Source organism: Patiria miniata, unplaced genomic scaffold (genome assembly GCF_015706575.1).
Source record: "Patiria miniata isolate m_02_andy unplaced genomic scaffold, ASM1570657v1 HiC_scaffold_9, whole genome shotgun sequence".
Lineage (NCBI taxonomy): Eukaryota > Metazoa > Echinodermata > Asteroidea > Valvatida > Asterinidae > Patiria > Patiria miniata.
Window position 1 is genome coordinate 22,735,708 of NW_024037076.1, and position 26,707 is coordinate 22,762,414.

At 36.6% G+C, this 26,707-nt stretch overlaps 2 protein-coding genes across 8 annotated transcripts in view; both read right to left on the reverse strand.

Moving 5' to 3' along the window:
• Positions 1-383: 383 nt before the first annotated feature.
• LOC119719925 (galactocerebrosidase-like) lies at positions 384-12,048 on the reverse strand. Of its 3 annotated transcripts, none has more exons than XM_038189402.1 (15): positions 11,852-12,048; positions 10,166-10,234; positions 9,462-9,614; positions 8,677-8,841; positions 6,319-6,485; positions 5,692-5,809; positions 5,256-5,418; positions 4,590-4,723; positions 4,142-4,231; positions 3,743-3,832; positions 3,391-3,532; positions 2,831-3,005; positions 2,303-2,460; positions 2,015-2,091; positions 384-1,683 (listed from the first exon to the last, which is right to left on the reverse strand). In XM_038189402.1, the coding sequence occupies exons 1-15, from the start codon at positions 11,996-11,998 to the stop codon at positions 1,531-1,533; spliced, it is 2,001 nt and encodes a 666-aa protein (XP_038045330.1). In that variant the 5' UTR covers positions 11,999-12,048; the 3' UTR covers positions 384-1,530. The 3 variants fall into 3 exon arrangements, with proteins under 3 accessions (XP_038045330.1, XP_038045331.1, XP_038045332.1); XM_038189403.1 differs by lacking the exon at positions 6,319-6,485 and adding an exon at positions 7,526-7,692; XM_038189404.1 differs by lacking the exon at positions 6,319-6,485 and adding an exon at positions 8,339-8,505.
• A 1,263-nt stretch (positions 12,049-13,311) lies between these two features.
• LOC119719926 (nucleolysin TIA-1-like) overlaps positions 13,312-26,707 on the reverse strand; it is a 72,727-nt gene continuing 59,331 nt past the window's right edge. For 4 of the 5 annotated variants that reach the window (XM_038189408.1, XM_038189407.1, XM_038189405.1 and 1 more), the window contains 7 exons: positions 25,812-25,890; positions 24,755-24,857; positions 24,075-24,158; positions 23,460-23,544; positions 22,761-22,884; positions 18,659-18,843; positions 13,312-17,845 (listed from right to left, as the gene is read on the reverse strand). In XM_038189408.1, the coding sequence (XP_038045336.1) occupies positions 17,650-17,845; positions 18,659-18,843; positions 22,761-22,884; positions 23,460-23,544; positions 24,075-24,158; positions 24,755-24,857; positions 25,812-25,890 (856 nt within the window). In that variant the 3' untranslated portion in view covers positions 13,312-17,649. The remainder of the gene's footprint in view (positions 17,846-18,658; positions 18,844-22,760; positions 22,885-23,459; positions 23,545-24,074; positions 24,159-24,754; positions 24,858-25,811; positions 25,891-26,707) is intronic. The other variant, XM_038189406.1, reaches the window with a different exon arrangement.

Genomic DNA, 26,707 nt, shown 5'->3' on the forward strand with positions numbered 1-26,707 from the left:
GAATCGGTACAACTACCACACCACTAGACACCAGACATACCAGGCGCCCAAAACATATGAGGCAAGATATGAGGCACAACTTTTGACCACATATCTTTTATATTTCGTACTTGCTGCTATTACAAAAAAAATCGCGCGAGAGCCGACATGTTCCTTATCGAGTGCTGATTGGTCAGTTTGGGAGGTGTGGCACTTAATATTCATAAATCTGTCACAAGTTTTTATATTGATCACGAAATTACAAATAAATGCCCGTGAACTAACTTTAGTTATTACAGCAAATAGGCCAGGCCTGACAAATAAAGAAATAAATTATTATATTATTTAAAAAAAAAAAAAAGGATAAAAAGAACTCCACTTTCTTGAAAAATCATGAACAAATGAATGTTGCATAGATTATTTTATTTTCCTCATCTTAACGGCACTTTACATTTGTTATGTCAAGAGTTAAATCATAATTTGTGGTTGAAATAGCTGAAGAAGTAATTCAATCCGATAACCAGGTCATTTATTTGGCCATTTTACATTCAGGCATCACTGTGGGAAGTTGATGTTCAGCTAATAAACCAGCTTTTGTCTGAAGTAGTATTCTCATGAAAGATTCTCCCTCCCACAAAACTCTCACTGTTTGCCAAACCAAGGTTATAATGGTTTGATAGCATTCATCATGGAATAACTCTCAAAGAAATGTATTCATACAAGTAGGAATAGGAAATATGACAATGCAAAGGCTCATTTTATTTCACTTCTAAAAATGAAAGAAAACTTGATTAAGCAGCTGGGAACACTTCCAGCATTCTGTAAGTACACAATTAAGTAAATTTTAACTTAAATACATGTACTCAGTTCTGTAGAAATATGTGGAAAATATAAAAGAGTATTACTACTCTTCAGACTAGAAATCTACGGCATATTAAGAGTATTACTACCCTTCGGACTACTCTACAGAATAATAAAAGTATTACTATCCTTCCGAAAAAAACAACTAGTTTTAATAATACAATGTAGTACCATCCAGTACATCAGTTTTTCAAATTCTCAGTAACACTAGCCAAATCAACCTGTATATTATGTTTTAGAGTGGTTTATTTATTGTGTCAATGGTAGAAACCAGATGATCATTTGCCATTTTTACCATCATGATGTTTACCATTTATATTTAAACTTCAACTTTACTGTTGACGTTAATAATATGTATTATGTCCACTTTTAAATGTATTTTTTTTGTTAGTATACATGTAAATGTTACCATGTGCAATTCAGCTGCAAGGATGCAATACATTGGATTTTGTAATACACCAAAATAATACATTGGTGTACTGAATTAATTCTTGGTTTTACGCCCCCCCCCCCACAAAAAAAAAGGGCAAAGAAGGACGTTACTCATCAAAAGTTTAATGTTACTGTTTCTTGTAGTAACACTTGCATCATATGCCTGCCTTCATAGGCTAAATGGTTTGTTTTTTAAGTTACAGGTCAGTAATAACTGATCATGTTACACATGTAAGTACCTGGCACTGAGCTATCAATCTAAGATGCTGAAATAATGTCGAAATTATCAAACTGCGCTGATGCATAGTTAGGCATTCCCATGGCAACGAATCCATGACTGGGGATTGTCTTAGGATCTAGTGATGCAGTGAACAGCGTCTTGCCTTGGACGAATCCTGTAGCTTTGTTGTCCTGGAGGCAACACAGAGAAAATAAAACAAATGAAAAACAGTCACAGTGACCATCTGTGTACCATCAATACGTATCATGATCAAAACTGCATTCTCAAATGCACTGTGTATTACTAAATCTTTTAAAACTGGAATGTTGTAATTATTTTAGTATTTTAATGACAACAGATCCGCGATCCATGTCAATAAAATAATGTAATACCAAATATTCTCATTCATTCATAAATTGGCCAATTCAAAATCTGACCTTATAATATGCAACCATCTAATCAACAGACCATAAAGCCGTTGCTTAACTTGGACATCCTGACCAACCACCGACAATTTCTTACCTGAATCAGAAGTTGCATTTTGAACCACATTCCACTCTTGACATCAACTTGACCGGAATTCAGAAGAAATTGGCGATCTGAATTGAAAAAAACAACATTAAATTGTTAACATGACAAAGATATCTTTTGTAGTATTTCCTTGTTTTGGGTGCTACAGTGAGTAATAGGCAGGGCTGTTTTTGGTATTACAATGACTAAAGGATTAAATCAATTACTTCATTATTCCAAAGGTAAAAAGTTACACCAAATTCAGTTGAAAGGCTCTGTGATATATAACAATGAACTTACGTATGTCTGAGTAAACAGCAAATGTCCCATTGGAGTAAACAATAAAGAACAGTCCCGTTGCCGCGACAACCTTACAGCCACCATGGTTGATACGTTGCGCAAGAAATGCACCGGTATTATCTCCCAGCTTGACGTCCATGGAAACGTTGGCGTTCTGCCTACAATGGAAATAAATAGCAAGGTAGTTCTAACATCACAGTGTAACATACATGGAGGAGAATACAGAATGATCAAATAAATCAAATGCCTACACTTGCAACACATTGGCAAACCAAAAAATATGTTGATTGGCAAAACAAAAAATGGCTAAATATTTTGGACGCACCAGTCAGATAAACACTACAAGCCTCTTAGGAGTTCCTGTGAGATCCATCCCCCCACCCCCGAAATAATCCACTGATAAAATGTCTTATTTTGCTCCCATCTGCAATCCAGTCTGTGCCGACTTGGTCACAAAACACAACCTAAGGACAAAGAAAACACAGACAGGCAGACCAACTAACAAACGATAAGACCAAATCCATTTACCAGGAGTAGTTGCCAATGACAGAGATAGGAGACTCAGCCGCTGGACACCAATAGACTGGTGACTCAAGGACAACCTGTTCCATCACCAATTTATGAGTCGGGTCACCAGACTCTCGAATCTCCCAAACACCGGCCTGGTCAGCAAAGTTACTAGCTTCGCTGAATTCTGGGTAATCTGGATGGATAGAATTCATTGGCAGAAAAACAAAACAATAATTGAATGTAGAGGGTATATTCATGTGGAATTTAACCTGATTATTGTTGAAAATTTGCTGTTGATAAATTGAAAGCAACAATATCATCGGCAGCACCACTAAGTGACATATCGTGTGCACAAAGTCCATCTACAGATGCACCCAACAATATGAAAGAAAAAAACTGGAGTGCAATTTTGACGAAAAGCACAGAAAGAGATAAAGGCGGCTACAAAGGCACAAACAAAGAATTTAAGTGATACAACCTTAATACCACAACAGGTTCAAAGCCTTTTTCAACAGAAGTGAACTTTGTTGGGAGCTATGGTTAGGTTGCATAGATGATATAATTGAAAACAAACTCACTGTCAAAGTTATCTGAGTAAGGTACAGGGAAGGGGGCAGATGGCGGGGGTGTAGGGTAGTTCCCCTTATAACCCCTCTCAGTGGTTGTCAGGGTGTAAACCTCATCAGGATTCAGACTTAAGGTGAAACTGCCATTCACAACCTGAAATTAAGCAAGAGGCGAAATGTTCAAATCCAGCATTAAATGAAAAGTCAGGCCAGTCGGTCAGGCTGAGCCAAAAAAAGTCATTTCAAACCAACAAAATTGTCTTTGCCAACCATTATCAAAATATTTGAGGCAGTAAGAATACGATTCTGTGGTCTTTACGTTAAGTCAGGAATTAGACAAACACCTCGGACATTGAAAGCCTACCTTAATTGGATTCTTCTTGGCAAACATTGTTGATGTCTGGCCACTGAATGTGAGCTTGGAATACCACACATTAAGACTGCTAACTTTGGCCTGAAAAAGTAAAAGAAAAAAAGAAAATAGAATACCGACCCATTTTGCATTTGTTTGGAGATACAATTATTGAAAAATAAACAAAAACTGTTGCAAACTTCTGACTTATTAGATTTACCTGAAATGTAAAACTATAAAATTTAGGGGGCCTAATGTGAAGATCGTAGATGGATCTTTTCTTTTTAAAGTTTCTGCTTAGATCAAAATGTCAAGACCTCCAACTTGATTGTTTGTAGATAATGTGTCATCACAAATGTGAACTGAACTTATATTTTGTTATTGTTCTAATAAAGATGACATTTTACTCACAAAACTGCCTTGGAGAGTAAACTTGGCTGTCTGGGGTGCCACATTGTAAGGTGGTAAGTAGGGGCGGATACACTTAGAATGATCATGAGTCTGTAAAAAAAATGTGAATTAAATGTTATTGTGTGTTACAAGGTTTTTTCTTCAGTGGAACTGTTTCCTTGAATTTTAGTACACTTAAAGCATGACATATCTTTAATATCTTGTAATATGAAGCTTGGCAAGAAAAGATTATATATTATTGCATAATTTCTCTTCATTCCACCTTTAAACTAAAACTTCAGAATCCTGCCTTCGGATGTCTTGAATAAGACAGAACGTGAAATGTGATTTTGTCATATGAAAGCAGTTTAAAGCAATCAATCGTTTCTACAAGTTCATACTTGAATAAAATTCAAAATAAGTTTCTGGGTTTTTTCTTAAATAGATTTTTTCTTAAGTGTCTACATACCATAGTCTCTATAATGATGGTCAAATTAACACCGTCCGTCATGGATACAAAGCTTCCTCCCTTGTCTAGATGCTGCACTCCAGACTTGTGCTTCAAATACATCCATCCCGGATCAGTAAACTGAGTGGTATGAGCTGAACAAAATATACAGTCGATTAGACAATTATGTGTAGACGATTCAGACTTTGTGTCTGTGGCTACAGATGTTCACGGTAGTGTGTCAATCATTGCAAAGCCGTAGTCAAATAAATACTGGATTACAACATATTTGACAGTCTGCATGATGAAGTTAGCAATGAGAGTAAGTTTGCAGTAGAACTATTTATGTCTGTGGGTTTGTGTGGTTCCGTTACAATCCAGGAAATAAAACATGTTGTATAGTAAGCTCTGCCTGATCATCAGAACTCTCAATAAATAACTGATTTAGAATGTGGTCTTACAAATTTTTACTACCAACTTCTTAACTGCGGGAGCGGAGGGATTTAGCCACAACGTTGAATGAAGAGGTTGTGATGAACTCGCAAGCTACGTCATGCTTAACAAAATCAAAATCAGACTCTGAAAGGTAACTATCATTTCTATGTCAACTTCGTAACTGATTGGTCTTCATCAGTCCATTATGTTTACGGCAAACTGAACATCTTACAGAGCGCCCTCATTACATACCCGTTATCCAGATTGTATCAGTGACCTCATAGTGCGAATTCCACGGCTCGTTGGCTGTCATAAGTCCGTCACGTGTATACGGCAAAGCGTCATAGTACGATGCTATCAGGTTCCAGGAGATTGTAGAAGTCATCATTCCATTCACGTAGTTCTGGTTCAAGATCTGCAGATAGCAAGTCAGGAATTCCAATCAATTTGGAATGAGCGATACAGGTGCAGTGCCAACAAATGGAGACTTTCAACCAGTTCTTTTGAGAACTACACAAACTTACAAAAGAGATTTCTTTCACATGGTGCACCAACAAACTTCCTCTGACACAACTTTACCAGATAAAATGATTAAATAAACCAACAAAGATGCTTGCATGCAACAAAATAAGTTAAAACAGCCTACACAGATTTATCACACACCAAAAAAACCATAACTGTCGCCTACCCTGGCCCAACATCCTGCTCCAACTTCATTATTGTTTGTGCTGTAATCTTCCGATGCCCAGATGGTCTTGCCAGTTTCCAACGTGTAGTTGGTGACTTGAGTCCCAGGATAATGCACCCTGTAGGAAGTACATTTTATTTTATTGCAATTATACAACTTAGAGTGCATCACAAATTTCAATTCATGATGTGTTTGATGATCTTTAGTTTTGGTATAATTTATTACCTATCTGCTCATTGTTCTCCACAATAGAAAGTTCTTATCTCTAACAAAAAATGCATGTCTAAACACTGATGGTGCTCATATGATGTAATGACATTGCTAAATATTTACCGTTATTGATAATGTTCAATTGCTTCAAGTTAACAACTTTGCTAATACCATCTTTAAAAGTTAATTACAATATAATTAGCTTGCTTAGGAATGATAAACTCATTTACAAGTGAAGTTAGAGTGTCATGGTGTACAGCAGAATGGTAGGTGCGCTGGTTTTAAGGAAGCACAGGAGATCAAAGGAGTATGATATGAACAGAAAATATGAAAGAAAATAATAAATGAACCTCAGCCACCAAACAGTTGCAGTCCAATTGATTGATGAAATAGGAAATACATGTGTTTGAATCATACCCAATAATAGCCACATCTTTGGCAATTTCTGGGTCGTTGTGTATCGCGATACTGATGAATTCAAGATTGTCAGCTGCTACAATTAGCGTCTCAGAAAGACCTTTCTTATCCAGCGTTTTTCGGAGAACTTTTATGTATTCAATATCAAAGGGTCGTTCGTTCCATATCTGATAACAGAAGAAGCAAAGTTACCGTATAAACAAACAAAAAAGTTTTATATGCCATGAATTTCAAGATGTGGCACATTCAAAACATTTGACAAAGTTTAAAAATATGCAAATACGTTCTCGCTCGAACCTTGGATTGGGCATCATGGTCCAAAGATTGACAGTCATATTGGGGAGGCCATTTTACAGTTACCGCAGACCTTTGACCTTTGTATCCCATGAATGGAGTTTTGATAGCCTGCCCTGAAATTTAACTACAATTGCCCCCCAAAAATGCAAATTCTAAGGCAACTTCACTGCAACAGGAACCTTCCAAGGAAAATGTTACTGGTTTTAAGTTAGAATGATGCATTAATTCGCGTGATAAGGAAGCATTAGTGCAGCCATCTTGGTCATGTTCCCTAATAACTGCTATAAAGGGCCATCAGATCCATTCGCTCTTTGCACGTTCCTCCATATGTAAGCATGCAGTGCCTCGATCTGGCAACTTTGCACGATAAAAATAGCCGGTTTAGTGATTCCCATGTATACACGCGAATAACTGAACCGGCGATATTTATTGTGTAAAGTTGCCCGATCGAGGCTCTGCATGCTCATGGCAGCTAGAAGCGTGCAAAGAGTGAATTGGCACCAGACCATTTTGTAGCAAAATTAAGTTGGCTGCAAGTTAGCTAATTGTTCGCAACATCTTAGTTACATTTCACTAATTGTTAAGACTGTCTTATATTCTGAACCCATTCTGAGACTGTGCAATAGAAAAGTGGTTGTGTATCATGTCTCTTGACGACAGGGAAGAGTATTCTGTCTGAAAATGTTGACTTTACCCGAATCTTTACAGAACCTCACAAACTCACAAAACAGATTTGTCAAGTGGCGCTAACACAAATCTTTATGCTATTGCTATCTTCCCCACACAAACCTTCAAATTTGATTATGAGCACTGTATTTTTAATGAAATGCACTCTGATGTTTAAATGTGCGCAAAGAAAAAGCACAGAGGTGGAAAGCAGATTTAGGATAGATGAACTCAAGCCTCCTACCCTATAATCTGAACAGCTGCAGCCAATGCTTTATCCATCAAGATATCCTGACTGATTGCTGATGTCCCATCAGCAGCAACCACTGCTATATGGCTGAGGCCAGCTTTGTTTAGAGAGGATCTCAAAGTCTTGATGTAGGTAGAGTTATATGGCCTTTCATTCCAAATCTAGAATTAGGAATATTGAATTCTTCAGTATATGGACCAATTTGGAAGAACTCTTGAATTTAAGTATCAAGTCACATAAATATTGCTAAACAAATTCAAAAAATACAATGGCATGGTAGAAAGACCAACTTAGACAAGCAGCAGCAGAGGAAAAAAAAGAAAAAAAATAATTGTAAAAATAAGCAATTATTAGTATTTTTTTTTTTTTAATTAATTTATTCAGCTTATCAAATTAGGTTTTGCCCTTCACCGACATATAAACACTGTATACTCAGTGTGTTACCTCCCGAGTGAAAGTTGGAAAGAATCACTCGGGTGGGACTCAAACCCACGACCTCCTGCTTTCTAGTGCAGATGTCTTACCACTCGACCACCGAGCTAATGGGATCGGTTGGCTGGTTCGAATCTGATGTACATAGCAGCATGGATACAGCATGGTACATCACAATACAACAGACAAAAGCCAGCAGCAAATGCCAGAAATTGAAAAAGTTAACTTATTAATAACTGTGATCGTATGGCCTTCAATACCAATACCAGTGGCTACAAATCACATACATTAAAAAGAAGAACAGTTGCCGAGTTATATCACATTGAAGTCATGCATTTATCCATGCAAGAAAGTGGTAACTGCAAAATGGCCTACCCAATGACCTGAACTGCCTTGGCCAGTGCAGGATCCTTCAGGATATCATAACTGATTCGAAATTTGCCGTCTGCAGCAACAACTTGAACATGGTGGAGTGATTTCCGATCTAGAGTTGCCCTAAGTAATTTGATATATGAAGCATTATGCTTCCTTTCATTCCATATCTAAAATTGGGAAAAAAGAAAATTCTTGAGAATCAAAACTTTTAAACATGTTGAAAAACATGAAACACACAATTTGAACTCATTTGATGCCTGCCATTTTGAACTATTACTTGGCTGGACAATCAAATTTGGAGGAAGAAAGCTATATAAAAATAATCAATTGAAACTTACCCCAATATAATCAATGGTCAGATTGTGGTGAGTTTTTGCTCCTTGTATCCATTTGATGATGTAGTCAACAGTGACATCAATATTGACATAGGGACTTTGTTGGCCATTCCCAATCCAGCCAGGGAAAGCCCAAGGAAGGCCATACAGCTTGATGCTTGGATTGCGCTGCAGAAAGATGTAACATGAAACAGTAGTAGACTAATAAATCACCCAAAAGATTAAAATGCCCTAATAAAAATCCAAGCATGCTAAAATTGATTCCTACAATTCAGTAAGAAAAAGCTGATCAAATGAAAAGAGAGAAGGTCAATTAACCCAGCTTACAGATTACTGAAGAAAATATAAACCTGAAACAGTAGCCAGTAATATTAGAAACCATTGATGGCAATCCTGGAAGGTTCATGAAGAGTTTTCTTTTATAAAAAAAAGTTTATAGTGCACCATTTATCAATCTGACACCATCCGTTTGATTGAATGTGACTGAATCAGGACAAGTGTACAACGCCAGGGAATAAGTCAGGCTGTAATTTCCTGAATGATACGATGCTACAATGCAATGAGTCTCATTAAGTCACAGGTGGTTTTGTATTGCTGCTAGGAGCAAAAAAATATGAAAATGAAGCATGGGGTGAAATCCAGGCTATGGAGTCTGCACTGAGGAAACAGTACCTTTTAGTGTCAGATGGTGTCCAATGTTTACATCCATCCAAAACTTCATAAGTGTTCAGCCCCCCCCCCCAAAAAAAAGTGGTGTAAGAGCACCTCAAAACAAGTCTCTCTGTTACCTTTTTAGCCTCCTTCATCAGCCACCATTCATATCCTCTCTGATAATTCTCATCGTTAGCTGAATGCATATGAGATGACTCTGTTCCATCAGTGCTTTGTGAGTCTCCACCAATCTCAACCTTTAAGATGGGAAGTGATGCTCCAAAATTTGGCTGTTAACGTGCAGAATCAGAAGTAGTTCATTACTTATGTGCCTGGTTGGAGATAATGTCTGATAAGTTTGTTCATATCTGCAGTTGTACCAAGCTGCTTAGTGCAGCCACATAGTTATAAACTAATATTAACATTTTCCTTATTTGGTGAAAATTTCAATTTGGTAGTTAAAAATAAAACTAGAGGTGGTTGTAACTGAAGATGTTCCCAACATATTTTTAACTGTCTATTGGACAGTACAAAATGATTGAATGATTTGTCCAAAATGTGTAACCATTGAAAATGAAATTTAATCTTTAATAATTGCAAAACTGGAAGAAAAGGTCACATGACCTTGACATTCCAGGAGGTGGATTCCAAATTCCAGTCTACTATGTGAAAATGTGTGAAGAAATAGAATAACTTATTGTACTGTTAAGATATGGTGGCCACAAAATTGCCTCATTAAATATTCATGACGTCATAACACAAGAACAATAAACTGCACAGTAATAATAATGACAAAAAGACATTTATTCCTTAGAAAAGGTCAATTTTCAGAGCCGTTTACCTTGAAGAGATAATCCAGGATCTGATCCAGATACGGCTCAGGATAATTCACCAATAACCTGGATGTAGCCTGGACAAAAACAAGTTCATCTTCAAGCTTTACTTTAGCTTTGATCAAATCAGAGTCAAGGTAGCCGTATTCTATGGCCATGCACTGGACTAAACTCCGTGCTGAAGGCCATACTTCCCTGACAACAAGAAGTTACTGAAAAGATGTTCTTTTTTTTCATAGAAATCATTTGGCCTCAAACTCGGCATGCAGGTTCACTTACCCATGCGATTCCATTATTTGCCAAAATGAGGACTTCTCCGTTGTTCTTTCTGGTGTAATTTGTATCTTACTTTGTGACACGAAGCAGCCGTTCTGTCATCGATCACGCGAACATTAACGATAAGTGTTTTCAGCGCTATGGCTAGTTCCTGTGCCCGCGTATTCTCAACCGGAGAAGACCTAGACGTACAGGTAAGCTTTAGACAGGAGGTTCGGCTACAACAGTTAAATCACTTTGGTCGGAGAACTAGACTAATACTACACTCAGCTGCCAGCCATGAACTTCCACTTCGGTTGGCAAATTAATTTTTAATAAGAGGCAAATTTCACCAGAAGGAAATAAAGGGAAGTCCTAATTTTGGGCAAATATTGAAAGGTCTTTTTTTTCTTCAAACTGCCAATCTTTGGATGGAACGTGCGTAAGACCGAGCCACAGAGTTTACTATAGACTACGGCGAGGCAAAAAACATACTGTTATTCGTTGACGAATTTTCAACTATCAGAGATTCTACAACTAATATTTTGTTTCAACAAACATTCGATGCAAGAGTTTATACGACTGCAAAGTATGAACAAAATAGGCGAAATCACACAGTCCGAGTGATGTACTGAGGAGAACATTTTCTCCTTTTTCGTGATTTTCTAACAAGCCGTCCACATGTCAAAGCGCGAGTCCGAAATCTGTCCAAAATTTCTTTTCTTGAGTTTTTATTGAAAAATTCTGGAAAGAATGTTGCAACCTGATGGCTGAAGCCACATCAGTGGTTGTGTACAAAGTCTATGGACAGTCAAGACAATTTTCTGATTATTTCCTTAAAACAAAATTGAAAACGTTTCTCAGTCACAGATCCATGTCTAATCTTTATGCAATGACTGACCCTCATTGAGATGATACATGAAGAAAAAAGCAGCGTCAGGTTGCAACATTCTTTCCAAAGATCTTTGTGTATCATTATCAAGAAGCTTACAGTTTCCTTTTCAAAATGCACTCCGTAGAAACAATAGTATTGGAAACCAATTCTAAAAGAGGTCAGTTTGGAAAGATTCCTATATCTGGCCATCACTAAAAAATTGTCCCTTTGGCTTTATTTTTAGTTACCTATCTGCCATCATAAAGAGGATCGGCCTATGTCCTAAAAAGTCAAATTTAATAACAGGAAAAATATTGAATAATGAAGTACTTACTGAGAAAACACATACACAATTTCAGAGCAGTGTCATAGGGTTTGTGCACAGGGTGACAAGTGATGGCCAGGTATGGGAATATTTCCATACGTTTTTATTTGAAGCGATCTGGAACTTGGAAAAAAATCCAGAACTGTAGGGCCTGGAAAACCACTGTACACTGCTACTGCAAATTGCAATTGAATCGTGAAATCGGGGGGGCAAGGAAATCTGCAAATTTAAAGCACTTACTCCTCCACCACTGAGTCCGCCAATTCCATCATACCGCCTTCCAAGCCCTGATGCATCACTTATCACGTATTGTGAGGCTACAGAATAGCTACCAATCAACTGCAACACGAATAAAATGTGAAAAACTTCTGCGATAAAATGCGCCATGGTTTGCCTCCTCTCGATCCCAATGTTGAGTGATCTGGTGCCATGAAATTGTTGAACAAGAACTACATACCGTACCACTAGACGCCAGACATGCCAGGCACCAATTATTTCTCGTCACCTGATGATCACGTGACCCAAGCTTTTGGGGGCCGGGGGGGGGCCGCAGGCAAGGGGGGGGGCACAGAAATATTTTTGGGGCAGTCAAAATAATATCTGATTCCCCAAAAAGCTAAGGCACAAGCAGTGCAATGGCACGTTTAAATGAAACAATCACTACAATGACACAAATGACTACGGTATTAGTTTGTCATAATGCTACAAAACTAAAATTTCACTATTCTTTCAACTATAATTCTGATTCTGAATTGTAGTACTTTTCTTGTTAATATGACATGGCACATTTATTTTGAAAAAAAAAAAACTGAACTATTGAAGTGTCCCATAAATGATCACATGTCTACTGGAATTGTGTAAAGAATAGTGTCAGTTGAAGCACAGTCTACAGGCGTGGATCCAGAGGGGGGCGGGGGGGTCAAAAAAAAAAACCAGCTCTGTCCAAAAAAATTTTTTTCCATACAATATCCTAAAAAATAAGTCGAAAACCCCCCCTGCTGTGACACCCCAAAAAAGTTATACTGGTATAATGTTTGCCTGTTCAAAATACGGTACACCATTCTGTAATGTAGTGTTAATAATCATCAAATTTGAACAGCGCCCCCTATTAAAGTATGGTACCAGCCCCCCCCCCCCCCAAGTGTCAGGAGAAAAAAAACCTGTGTACATTTTCTGAATTTTTTGCTGATGAAAACCCCCCCCCCCCCCTGCGAAAATTCCTGGATCCGCCCCTGGTCTAGTCGAACATATCAATGAATTGTGCGCTTTTTCATAAAAGCATGAAACTTGGCACAAGTGTTTTATATTCATGCAAGAAAATGTTTTAGATGTGGAGCCATCGCAAATTCACACATTTAGGGGCGTGACGGCCATTTAAAAAAAGGGGGAGGGGCTTTATCATCATGCCCGCAGTGAAAATGGTTTTTGCCAGCCACTTATCACAAAAAAGCAGGAAACTTCGCAAAGACAAAATTATGTAGATCATACGTGTTTTCCAGTTTCACGCTTTATAAAAAAGTGCACAATTTTGTCCACTGGACTAAGAGTAAGGAAAGACTTCAATGGATGAAGTTCGTCACATGAAATAATCCAATTTACCAAGTAAACGATTATGTAGGAATCTTGATCACAAAATGCAATATAAACTAAAAATCTTTTCTTGGACAACCACAAGAAGGCACACACTAACAAATATTTTGTACTTTTGTTTACAAATTATACCTTTTTATTTGCTTTATTCCCCCATCATTCTACAAAACCAGTGTTTTGGGAAAATTGCTTAATGTTATACTTTTTCCCTGACATTAGCTGGCTATGCCTAATAGTCATACAATGCACATGTATCTTACTATGGCTAACTACTCTCCACATTGTGAACCAAAATTCAACCATCAATTTCATTTTGTTTCCCAGGGTTTGTATACAAAATTAAGATATCACCCAGATCCCCATAACATCTATAATTTGTTTTTATTTGGACTCTATAGTTACTGTATCTCTGGACTAACTCATTTTTGTTTAAACCCAAATATTACATTTTGTACACTCCTCTCCAACTTTTTTTAAGTTTTGTTTACTTCTACAAACCTACACACTACTTTTGTTTATCATTTATAACTAAATTCTCCCAACCTACCATTCCAAAACACACCCACCCTTAAAATATTTCACATTATGTATACATCTTCCTTATTAAATTCTCCCAGTGTGGTTCAACACTGGAATTTATGGACTTTTAACACATTTTTGTAACAATGGACACTGAGTACAGGTACATTTGTTTCTTACTTTAATAATCCAGCTACATTAACTAAAAACCACACAAAACAACCAATCACATTTCTGATTAGTTTCCTAAAAGGACCAATCACATTGCTGATAATATGCACATGTGACCATTCCAAACTTGTTTACCTTTTATGGAAAAATCAGTGCACAATGCTAGAGGGCGCTTCAGTTGCTATGCCAATATGGAGCAAGTTGCTACGCCAACATGGAGCAAGTAACATCTGCCACCAACAAAATTCATTCCCATAAATTTGATTGGGGTCAATGCACTCCAGTATTGTGCAAATATTTCAAGTATTACAATATATAATTACTGTCACATGTTTAATTATTTCACAACTGACTGGCAAACCAGTAAACTCCCAAGACTTCAGGCCAGCTCTTCCACACAGCTACAAAAACTTTCACAAAGAACGAAATTAAAGTATTTTTATATGAAACAATATCAAATATCCCCTAATATACCCACGTTCACACCCCCAACCCCACTCACAAGTATCATTCATATCACATGAGAAAAATACACACCATCATCATCCCTGAAGACATTAGGCCCTGCTTTGTTTCTTGGAACAAGCAAGACAACTCTGACGGTATAAAACTTTCATAGAAAAATTGAAAAGTTTGTTTGTGCATATCATTAAGAAACTAACGATAATCAAACAGAACTGTGGAAGAGCTGGCCTGACAGAAACTTGAGTTAATCCTCAAATCATTTCACATTAAATGGTAATAAAACCAAGTAGTCTTTGTCCAGGGTAACAAAAAAAATTGGTTTTTCAAACAACACTGAATTCTTTGTCATTTATTTTACTATTACCCTCGCTGGTCAACATGTAGGAATTTTAACTAACTGGCCAAGCAGGCAATTTAAAGGGCTCCATTCTCATTAGGCTCCTTGCGGTCAGTACCAATCTCCCATTATTTGCTTTTCCAGATGGTAACCATATAAACATGTACTAAGGAGACTTTTCATATTTATCAACTCCATGAAATTCACCCTATTTTTTATTAACGGCAACATATATTAAACATAAAAGCACACAGTCTGACCAAACTAATTATAAATGTACACATGATACAGCAGAAAAGTTTTACTTTCATCTCATTTTCCCAGAGAACTCCAGTGTAGAAATAGGTACAGAAAGCAAGAAACTAAATTATGCCAACAGCACCAGTAGAAAGAATAGAGGATGAATGAAAAGGTCATCCAGAAAAAGAAATCACTTTTCTTTCTTGCTTTTTTACAGCTGATTAAAGCAAAAGGCTATTCACAGAGCGCAGTGTGGTGAACTTGCTTCAAATTTAGTTTCACAACCATTTTATAAAGAAATAAACATGGTCCCCGTTATTACAAAACATTCCCGTCACAAAAGACTATGCATGTTATAAATATCAATTCATGAGTATTAATGACCATATTAACAAGTTTATGTCCTTCACACATTTGCGAACTCACAGATTTTCACTTTAGTCAATTTCTTCTTGCAAATTACTGTAACTGATTAAAAAAAAAGCTTTAAAAAAGGAAGCGTGAACAAGGTGATAGTGAAATTTGCAGAACTACTTTATGGAGACAGAGAATTAATACTAAACTGCAGCACTTCATGATATGTGTGATTGCCAACTAGGTGACAAATAACATAAAATCACTGAAATCAACTTATCACAGTATATCTGACTTATCTATGGGTAGTGTTTATATACACTTAAAGACAACGGAAACCAACCAAATCCTTGTCTTTTCACATTGTTTATGTTACAGTTGTTTACTTTAAACTTAATGTATGTATCTACTTGACGAGTTTTTTTTTGTTCTTTTCAACGAGGGCATTTCATATCACTTATTTACATTGGGCATTGTAACAAGAATGTCTTGAGCTATTAAGCAGTGTCATCATTTCTGTACTTTCACCAAATCTTTACCAGATTGCAACTAAACTTCTCTGCACACTTATTCACAAAAGTTAAATCCAAAATGGCACACTCTGTAATCAAACTGCCGACAAGACAAAAATGGCCAGGGAAAAAGGAAGAAAAAAATCCAGATAAAGTACTGCAGACAGAGACTATTTATAACCAATTTATGAATTACATTTTACCCTTTTTTTTACTTGTTTTGATTTTTTTTGTGCAGCATCATAATTTTCATAAAATCAAACTGTGGAGTGTTGGTTAAAAAAAATGAGAAAAAATCAAACAAGGCACTAAATGATGCATTTTATACCCTGAGTGACTTGTGTCCGTCTTGATGCGCAACCCATTGCAACAAATCAAAGAGATCTCTTGAATTCATGTCGAGATATAATACACAAGTCCAATCTATTACTTTCTTATGAAGTGTTCGTCAAATGTAATCATTACTTTCAATATACAAAAGTCACAAACCAACTCTTATCAAAGCTGGTGTATATAATCCAGGATTTGAACAAATGACAGAAATATTAGATCAACATCCAAATCTCACAGAATGACATAATACGAAGACCATCTAGAGACATTAAACACATACAACACAAAATTCAGGGGTATGCATAACGCTTACAAGCATCTCATAACAAGGTTTATTAAATGCCTACATCAGTAACCATTTCTTGTCAAGTCTGAAACACAATAACCAAGCCATTCCTTTCTTCTTGAAAGGATGAGAATATGAACCATTTTTCTTGTTACAATGCCTTTGAATTTCATCTTGATCAATAATGAACAATGCCGACAGGTTTTGAACAGCAGAGAAATAAAACTAAAGCGTTTCCATTTTCGTCTGGCTGTTTTACTAAGTTCCATCTTTCTTACTGTGATCCATCTATGTGGCATTCTGGAAATTCCCATCTTATTGTCAATGGATTCTAATTACGCCAAATTATCTTCCTTAGTGGAATGTCCATGACTCAAAGTAAAGTAAACAGCGAGTCTCTTTATCCCCCAAAGTTGCTTTTATCACAACAGACATTGTCTGAAACCCAGGCAAGTCAACGACATCTGTCCATACCCAAAACTTGGCAAATAACCATTTCATTTTATCTAAAACAGTTTGTACACATATAATATATATCAAAATGCAAGGATTTACCCCCTGCACTACATGTACATTTTACCCACCACCCACATTGACTTAATTTTCTTACTATTTTGTTTAATACTTTACGTTATTTCTTTGTACAATATTCATCACACTTTCTCTCTCTCGTTACTTGGTGTTATTTTTTACACCATTTGGCAATTTTTAGCCAATTTCTCATAAAGACAGCTGAGCTTCAATGACCAATCATCTGTCGCCCAATCACGCTAGGCCCGACTTCAGACAAGCCAAACCACCTGACAAGTCATGTGATAAATACTAGACATCACATGGTATCACATGACCGGTTCTAAGGTTTATAGTCTCATTAATTATCAAACCACCTGACAAGCACATCATGTGATACACATATCACATGATCAGATCTGCTCATCACATGATTGAGGTAAACTCAAAGCGTCCGATTGAAATACAACACGGGTCCAAACCCAACTTAAGGCATTCCATATCCATGAAAATACACATAAACATGATCAACCGCTCCTACAAAACCAGCCATCTCGTGTTGACATGTACAAAACATGTCTTCCAGCGCTAACATTAGCGCCAACATCGACCAGTCTTCAATATCAAAAGTTCTGTGTCTACTCCTTGAGTGAGATGAGTGATAGAGGGTGGGGGTAGCCTGCCCTCCACCCGGGGGATAGGGGGTAGGGAGGATATCTCTCTATTGAGTTGGGAAGCCAGTATGCATATAATTTCCTTGGGTTGAGTTAGGAGTCATGAGTCCTCTACTGGGAGCCATTCCTTGTCCGAGGGCCGAGATTGGTTGAGTTTGCTGGGCGTACTGTGTCTGTTGAACACCTTGTCCTTGTGGGAATTGACTCTGAACGTATTGCCCTTGCATAACCATACCTGACGCCCTGTAAATGAGAACAAGAAACAGGTCAGATAATCACTTGAGGAATCAAACTACCAGATTGAAAAGGAGACACTGGAAAATAAAGACTTGTAAAAGCTATTAACCCTAACCCTCCTCAATCCAACAGGATCCAACTATTTTACATATATATATCTGTTGGGTCCTGATGGACTGAGCAGTAAACCCCTAGTGTATATTCCTGTTGAAATCTGTTGGACTCAGAAGCCAACTGAAAACATTCAGAGTCAGATTCTGTTGGGTACTGGAAAATAACGCCAAGTTGGGCTCTGTTGGATCCAGCAGCAAACAGAAAAATAAGCCACAGTTGGATTCTGTTGGATTGAGCATGCCAGTCAGTTTATATGTTCAGGTACCCAACAACTTGGCAAGTTGGGATGTGTGGGACTGTGTTGGATTGAGCAGGAAACTCATTATGAGCGATCGTCATGCTCTGTTGGATTTAGCAGGGTAGTCCTGGGGAACTACTAGGGGGTTAGATGAATGAGGTAGAACCACCATCACATGTAGGTTGCATCAATTCAAGGGTTGTGATAACCCCCTAGTGCCACCAAGTGTCAACTGGTGTCACACCCCACCCCCCAAAAAAATCCCAATCTCTGGCAGACAGAAACCATTTAATAGAGAAATTATTGTACAAGGCTAGCATAATACTTCCGCCATTGAAAGGGCCAATAGAAATGATCGTGTGCCGGGATTGGTCTAGACTGCCCACATGATGTGTCACAATTTCCTTACATAAATTGTCTAACAGTAGCAACACCGATCTTGACCAATATCTACTCTATGTCCTTACTGTGGATAGTTGTAGTAGTACGTGGCCTGTGTTGATGGCGTCATCTGCAGATATTGTTGCTGTTGTTGACTGGCTTGGAACGGTTGGTTGAAATACTGCACATAGGGTTGGCCAGTCTGCTGCGTTTGTTGCACTGCCTGCTGCGGGTAGGAGGCAAAGCTCTGATATGCATACTGTTGCTGCTGCTGTGTAACAAACGACAAACAGGACAACGTTTGGTGTAGGTAATCTAGCTTTACTTCATTGAAACACTTTGAAGAAAAAGTTTGTACATGCAGATGTCAGGTGGTGAATTAAAATTTGCTCATCAAACATTTTCTGGACATTACCACATTTGTTCCTGCAAATATGGGCTTACAATTTTTTTAAGGTTTTTTTGTTCACAGGAAATGCATTATTAGGCAGTGCAGAATTTCACACCCTGCATGTCACACTCTCACAGGTCAAATTTGATTGAGCTAGTTCATTTTGGTCTAACTTCAACCCTCTGAGAGATTGGTAGGGTATACCTAGATATGGATATTTTGATATCGGATGGGAGCTTGAATTCTACTCAGTTCCTATTCATCACAAATGAAATCATTCTTCTACAACTAATGACATGATTTTCTAATTCACAACAAAGATTGACATAAAATTTAAAAGATGGTTGTTTAAGGGCAGAATTTTTTTTAAATCTTTGTGGAAAACAGGTCAGATTTGTGATAAATGTAGGAGTCACTGGAAACAGCTTTGAGGTTGAACTGAAGGATTTATAGAAAGGACATGGACCAATATAAAACAGCATTTATACTGCAACAAATCATTTCAATTGCTAAACGATTACCCTTTCAGCTCGTGTGCATGACAGATCTGATGTCCATAATGGATTAATCCCTTTCCATTTTAAGTGATTAATTCTGTTTTGGCCAAAACTGGACAAGCAATTTCCATAATAGGTAAAAGGTTCATATTTCATATACTGTATTCTATCAAAACAAATGGTGAAATATTGTCTATGCAAATTTTCAAGGGATAACAAAAACAGAAGATTGTATGTTTTTCTAAAAAAAAAAAAGTACAGTGAATGAAATTATACTGTACAATTCCTAAATATTTCACTTTCATTTCTGATAAAAAAAAGAAAATTCTACCAACGCTATTTTTGCAGGTAACTTCCTAATTCTGTCAAAATTCACTAATTTGATACACATTTCAAGTGCAACTTTTATAAATAATTCAAGTTTCTCTTAACAAAATCAAGCAGAGCTAAAACTAATATCCCAGAAATTTGTCAGAATATAAAATGAAGGGCTGGAGTCTTCAGCACTGGAAAGATTAACAGCCATCTTAAAGGGGAAATTCCCCTGACAATCCTTTTTCATCATATTCTGAAGACACCCAGTCTCCACACATGTGTTATGTGACGCAGGTGCAAGCGTTGCTCGGCGGAGCTCACAAACACGTCGCTTGTATTTGCACTAACACCCTACTAGGCTTGTCAGCTGTCAGTACACGTAAGAGCCAATGACAGAGCACGAAAGGACCCTCCCCCAACTCAATGCTCTCAAGAGGGGACTTATGAAAACAGGTAAAAGGATATCTAATCTAGGAATACACCATGTAAAGTGGTAAAAAGATCAGGGATCAAGTACTGAAATTGAGAGGATCAGGCAGATAGAAAGTCAGGATTCAATCAAAATATTTTCATATTTCTTTCAAATTCACTTGAAAAATGAACAAATGATGCACAAAATTATCTTTCAATGAGTGAACAATTATTCACTTTTCCTTTATTTTGGAGGTAAGAGCATATGTTTTCCATTCTCCCTGAGCCTTATTTATGTGGAATAAAAGAAAAAGCAATTTATATTATGCAGTTACGCTGACTCACTGCAATTTGATTAAGACAACCACAATTTTTATGTCATTTATAATCCATTTAAATGATGTATGAAGTAATAAGTATTAAATTTAAATGGGCTTCTTAGAAAATAAAGTGAGTTCAACTTTTCGTCAATATTTCACTAAACATTGACAGTAAATTCAAACAAAGAATGATAAATTAATGAAGGGAAAGCCAAGTCTTGAATACGAAATGAAATAAGAGAAACACAAAATGAATGAATGCGATTATGAAATGGCTTGCAAGAACAAATGCGCAATAAAAGAAACCTATAAAAATGAAAAATCAAAGTTTGGAAAATCTTTCAAATATGACGAACTGTCAGAAATGTTTTAAAACAAATGAAGAAAAAAAAAGTAACAATTTTAAACTATTTGAAAATACGTTTTTGGGGGGTTTTTTGGAACATTTCTCCAAACTGAGGGATTAAGAACAAACTTGAGAGATATTGGATTTTGAAAAACAAATTACTTAAAATCAAAAATCTTACCAAATATGTTAAATAAATAAAAGATATTTAAGACTAAAAAGACACATAAATGCTAAAAAAAAAAAAAAATTGTAAATGCGAAGGAATCAAATAAAAAGTAAAAATGAAAAAAAATTCAAGAAATTTATATAATGATGGGTTGCTTTTCACATTAAATTTCTGTATGTCATGTCTAAGAAAAAGGCAACATCTGGAAAACTAATTATAGCCAATAATTGAAAGCAACATGCTCCCTCCCAGAAACAAGACTACACAAGCACACGTGTTAGACGTCCTACACCATCCTTTGAATTTTCTTCGTGTAGTTCATGTCAGACCACTGCACTTTTTCCTGATTACTTCCCATCTCTCCTCCTCTTACTCACGTCAATCACAAATTTCTTGCTTGACTCCACAACACCGAGAGAAGTCGTCATTTGACCAGGCGTGATATTCCAGGCTCTGATACCATGAAAGGTAGTCAGCGTTATCGACCAATGAACAACTCGGGATATGCACGGACTACAAATGAACGGATGGATAGGTGTTGCAAGCAAAAGAGACCAGTCTTATTAAGTTTGATCTTAATAATTGGAGGAAATAGGGATGTGGGGGGGAAAAAGGGGCCGAGAAGTTGCTCTTAAGGAGTCCAGGTCCATTTTTTTTCACAGACTATCTGAGCATAAGATGTATTTATTTATGATGATGTCCAGAAACTGATGATGAAATAATTTGATTATGACTGATTTTCTACTCTTAAGAAAGCACTGTTCTAAAAGCAGCAGCTAGGTAATGTTAAATCTAATGAAATTAACATTTCAAATGCCGATAAAAACGAGCACTGGAAAAATAAAACATCAAATAGAAAACAAGTGACAAGTTCAAAGTAGGTCAGGTTGAATCTCTGAACCAGAAAGATTTACCCCCAAATATTTGACGGCAACCTGATAAGACTATAGAGTCTATGCTTCACATATTTCCCTCCCTATCAACTGGTTATATTCCAAACTCTCCTTGGTCTACTAGTTGGGTTGTATCTCTGTATTCCAGCCAAGGTATGGCTGCTTGACTGAAGCAATGACCCAAGGGAGGAACGGAACAGCTCGCAACAGTCTTTCACACCTTGCAATCAAATTGCCTTGCCGAGCCTACAATGTGCCAACGGAATAACCTGACGCTTCAAGTGTAGAGCACCGCTGAAGGGGGGAAAGGAAAGGGGGGGTAGGGATCGCTTGCAATGATAGGCAACGAATTCAAGAGGGTATACGACCATACCGGACATAAACAGCTCAATTCTCAATTTCTCAGTTGTCACTCAGGAAAACCTCCAAGTGGAAAGCAATGATAACAGTTTGTTCCCCAAACCATCAGTAGCTATCAAAGCTTTCTATGTAGACATCGCAATATCCGACAAACAACTGGCTAGTCAGGAACAAGACATGGATATTTCAAGCTGCACAAGGCTCCACGTTGTACATGTAATTCCAGTTTTAATGGAATTAACACCGAATATCAAAAGAACAAATACAGTGATTTGTGGGAAAAGCTGAATGTCTACATGCATAATTACCAGTCTGTACACAGGAAAGAAACGATTTTAGAAACACTTCAATTTGCTGCTGTTTCACAAAATAACTCATCTTGTCTGCCACCATGATGTATTCTAACCTTAAAAAACTGGTGACAATTTAATTTTGAACTCAAACAGATATATACATGTATTCTTTGCAACCTTTTTTATGTCATACCTGGACATGAGATGAAGGTTCTGACGGTGTTTCTTTCCCCCACGAACATTTGACTTTATAGTTCCCCACAAGTTGACTGTGTACGCCAACTATTGCCCCAGTTGCTTCTTCATGTGATCCAAACCTAAAGACAAAATAACAAAATACTTAACATTTTACCAATTATTGGTTAAGGATTCATGATAATTTCTAAAATAGCTTAGTTATGAAAAATTGGACTATCATATAAAACTGGAAAAAAAAATATTAAAAACCAAAGGGCAAACTGAATAATTGTTTATAAAATTATGACAAAATTTATTCAGAACGATAGCTGCAATACTCCAACATAAATAAGTATTAAATTATAACCCAAACTCAAAAGAGTAAGGAACAGAACTATACAAAAATTATCAGCTTTTTATTTCAAGGATTTTCCTAAATTCTCGACTGACTTTGAATTTTCACTTAATTCCATCAGGCATATGAACTTTGCAGTCATTTAGGTTACGGTTCATTTGACGACTCGATCATTAAAATCTATCGAGCGCTGGCCTGTACTTAATACCTTAGGACTATAATCAATAGGGGTAAATTAGCATGAATGGTGGCTTCATGGCGTATCTCATGCATGTGACTATGGATAGTCAATGTTATTAGCTCTCTGTCGGCAGAATGTCAAGCTTTTTCCTCCAGCCTTCTTCCAGTATGTCGACTTACCGAATAAATGCGTAACCTTTCTCTGGAAATTGCCTTATCTCTTGTATGGTACCGTAGTCCTGAAACCTTTGACGTAGTAACTCCTCTGTTGAACACAAAAACAAGACATGAAAGGAGTCCATCAGATCGCAGTGTCGGCCGAGATTAATCTGGGAAAAATCCTGAAAAAAAACTGCCAGGTTTTGTGGAAGAATTCACAAAAGCAGTTGAATTCAGAATGACATCGGCTGGATTTATATCTTGGTTTCTGAGTGCAGGTTATTGGATTATTTTCATCAGGGTCTCTATGATTCAATTATTGATGAAAACTGGACAATAAAATACTCCACCTTCAAACTCCAAAAGGGTCTGATGATACAGAGAGGTCTTATTTTCTAAAGCCAGACCAAGAATAACCTTCCCCTAAAACATATCTTAACTATTCTTAGCTAAAATTTGGACATTAACATTTGTACAAATATATATATTCACAAGACAATACAAATTTAGCTAATTTTTCTGGCTTGTTTGATTGTAATGGTAATTTTTCTACTATTACAATAATATTAATTTTTTTAATGTATTTACTGTTCTCATGTTTATAACTTCTGAAAAATATGATTCCTAGTAACATACCTGACATTCCATTTTGAATACCACCGCAGTATACCGTACAATTGTTGACACTTGCTTGATTATAAACATCCTCGCGTGTCTTCACTGCAAAATTAGAAATTTAGTCATCAACTTACTTAATTAACTGATCAATTTTACAATTGAATACATCATCTCAAGATTAAAGCAATTACATGTGACCCTGAGCACTTAACTTGCAGAAAACCTGTTCAGAATTACGATTCAATAAGCTCATGAGATAGAATGGTTCTGTACACCACCATCTCTATCATAGTAAAACAGCAAAACAGAAAGATCTGTAAATGATTTGAAGCATGAAATTCGAAGTAAAATGAACAAAGTAAAGTGGCCCCAGCTCAATGCAGCCAAGACATGACTTGACTATTGCTTGCCATATTCTATCTCAAGTTTCTCAACATATTTTGAGAATGGAAAAATATTCCAAGAATACACCAGAAGATTTTGCGGAGTTTAGGAAAGTAGGGCCCATCCATTACAGATTAGGAGGTTAATCTGAAATGCAGAGGATTTTGGAGTAATCTGAAAAGTTTCTAGCAAAATTGTCACTGAATAAAACAAGTAATCTACTTTCTTTGGGCTCAAAAGTATATCAAAATAAAAACCGAATGAGGCAAACTATATGACTCGGTGTAATAAGTACAAGAAGCTTTGTGACTTACTCTCAATTTTCTGCTCTGATGGTTTACGTGAGGCCCAGTTCGTACGAATGACTTTACCTCCCAATTGCTGACCATGCATTCTCTTCATCGCATTTTTGGCCTCCTGATAAAAACAATAGAAAGATTTAAGCAATTACAAGTGGTTATTTAATAAATTTACCGTGAGTTTTCAAACATCAACAAAAAGGTAACGTTGACATAATTTTATATCCAATACCAAAAATCAGACTTAATCAGCATTGGATATTGCCCTTCACCAATATAATTTCATCAGAGTAAAACCTAAGATATTTTTTTTTTCTTTTGTGAAAAGTTCCGTCCTAGATTGGCTCCACCAAGCCATGCACCCATAACATGTCTGTATAGATCGATTTGGTTGAGTGTGTACAGACGTGCCATTATTCCTAACATACATTTTTAATTCTTGCATGATTAGGGGTACTCAAGTGCTGAATATTCTTGAGGTACATGTATGACTAAGTAAGATGCATTCCAACCCCGTCGATTAAAACAAGACAGAAAATGAGAGATGTCTAGCAGGCAAATGCTTTAATATTAACCAGTCATCCAATATTAATGCAAGTCACTTGTTAGGTAAGTACAGAGACATACAAGCAGAGGGTAGGACACTCAAGTGTTTGAATACTGATATCTCAAGACATTGGGTATTTAGACAAGGAACACAACCACCTGCTGCCAACTACTTTCCTTGAAAACTGGCAACAAAAAGTATGACAGACATAAACTCATGAATAAACTTATCAGTTCATTGTATGAAATTTCAACATTAAAACTAAGGTGCTGCTATGTTTGGGACAACAAAGCCTCTGTTGCCTTAATATAACATTTTAAGAATGATGCCATGACCTCTTTTCCAACCAAGAGGGCCCAAGCTTTAAAATTAGCTCATCTTGCAATAAATGTAAATTCAAAAACAAATTTTTCGAAATTACGAATGAAAATAATTATGTAATATGATTGTACGTAAATGAGAAATAGGATGCAAGGGTTAGGGTTATTGAGAATAGTACTGAAACTAAAACAGAGATTTACTTACCTCTTCTTTTTCAAAAGAAACAAAACCGTATCCTTTTGATCGATTCTCTTTTGTAGGATCTCGCACTACACGTGTGTCTCTGCAAAGAAATTGAACCGAGAAAATACAAAAATTAAACTTGAGGAACAAATCTTAGTCACAGTGACAAGCTTTCTTTACTTCTCCACAAACTAACTGAACGTATTCAGTTTTCATTCCAATCTAAATTTCTCATTTAAAAGCAGGTTGTTACAGTGTAAGCATCATACACCTGTTAAAATATGTGACTCTGAAGTATGTAATGTGTTCTAAATTGAAGTAATAGGTAAATCATTACTCCAGAGGAGAGGAGACTTCAACAGTTGTGTCTTGCCATTCCTTGTTTGTTTTGTCTTCTTGTTTTTATATAAAACAATCTTATTTTTGTACAAAACAAGAACTGAGAGAAAAATAATTGAAGATGTGTAATTCAAAGGAAAAAAAACGTAGGCTTGAATTCATAAAATGATAGTAATCAATGGGAAGAAAATTCAATATCAGTTGCAATTGTGCAGGGTTGTGCATTTGAAAAGAAAAATGTAACCATAAACCTGGCCCCACTCAGGCACCCCACTCAACTGATCTACATGTATTTCAATTCTTGCTAAACTTGATTTAGACCTGCATTCTTTCAACTTGTCTCCCTTTTACTTGGTCAAAAGTATCCTCACAAAAAAGTGAGCTTTTAAATTTAGATTAAGCAGCTGTATGTAGAAGTACATCAAAGAATTAGAAAACTCATCATAATTTATCAAAATGAAATGACGTTTGTGAATTACATGTATAAATTGGAAACATTTCAAAGGAAAAGTGCATAATAAAGAAATGAGGAAACATAGAAAACACCGTTAATTTCAAATCGAGACAGACTCTTCATT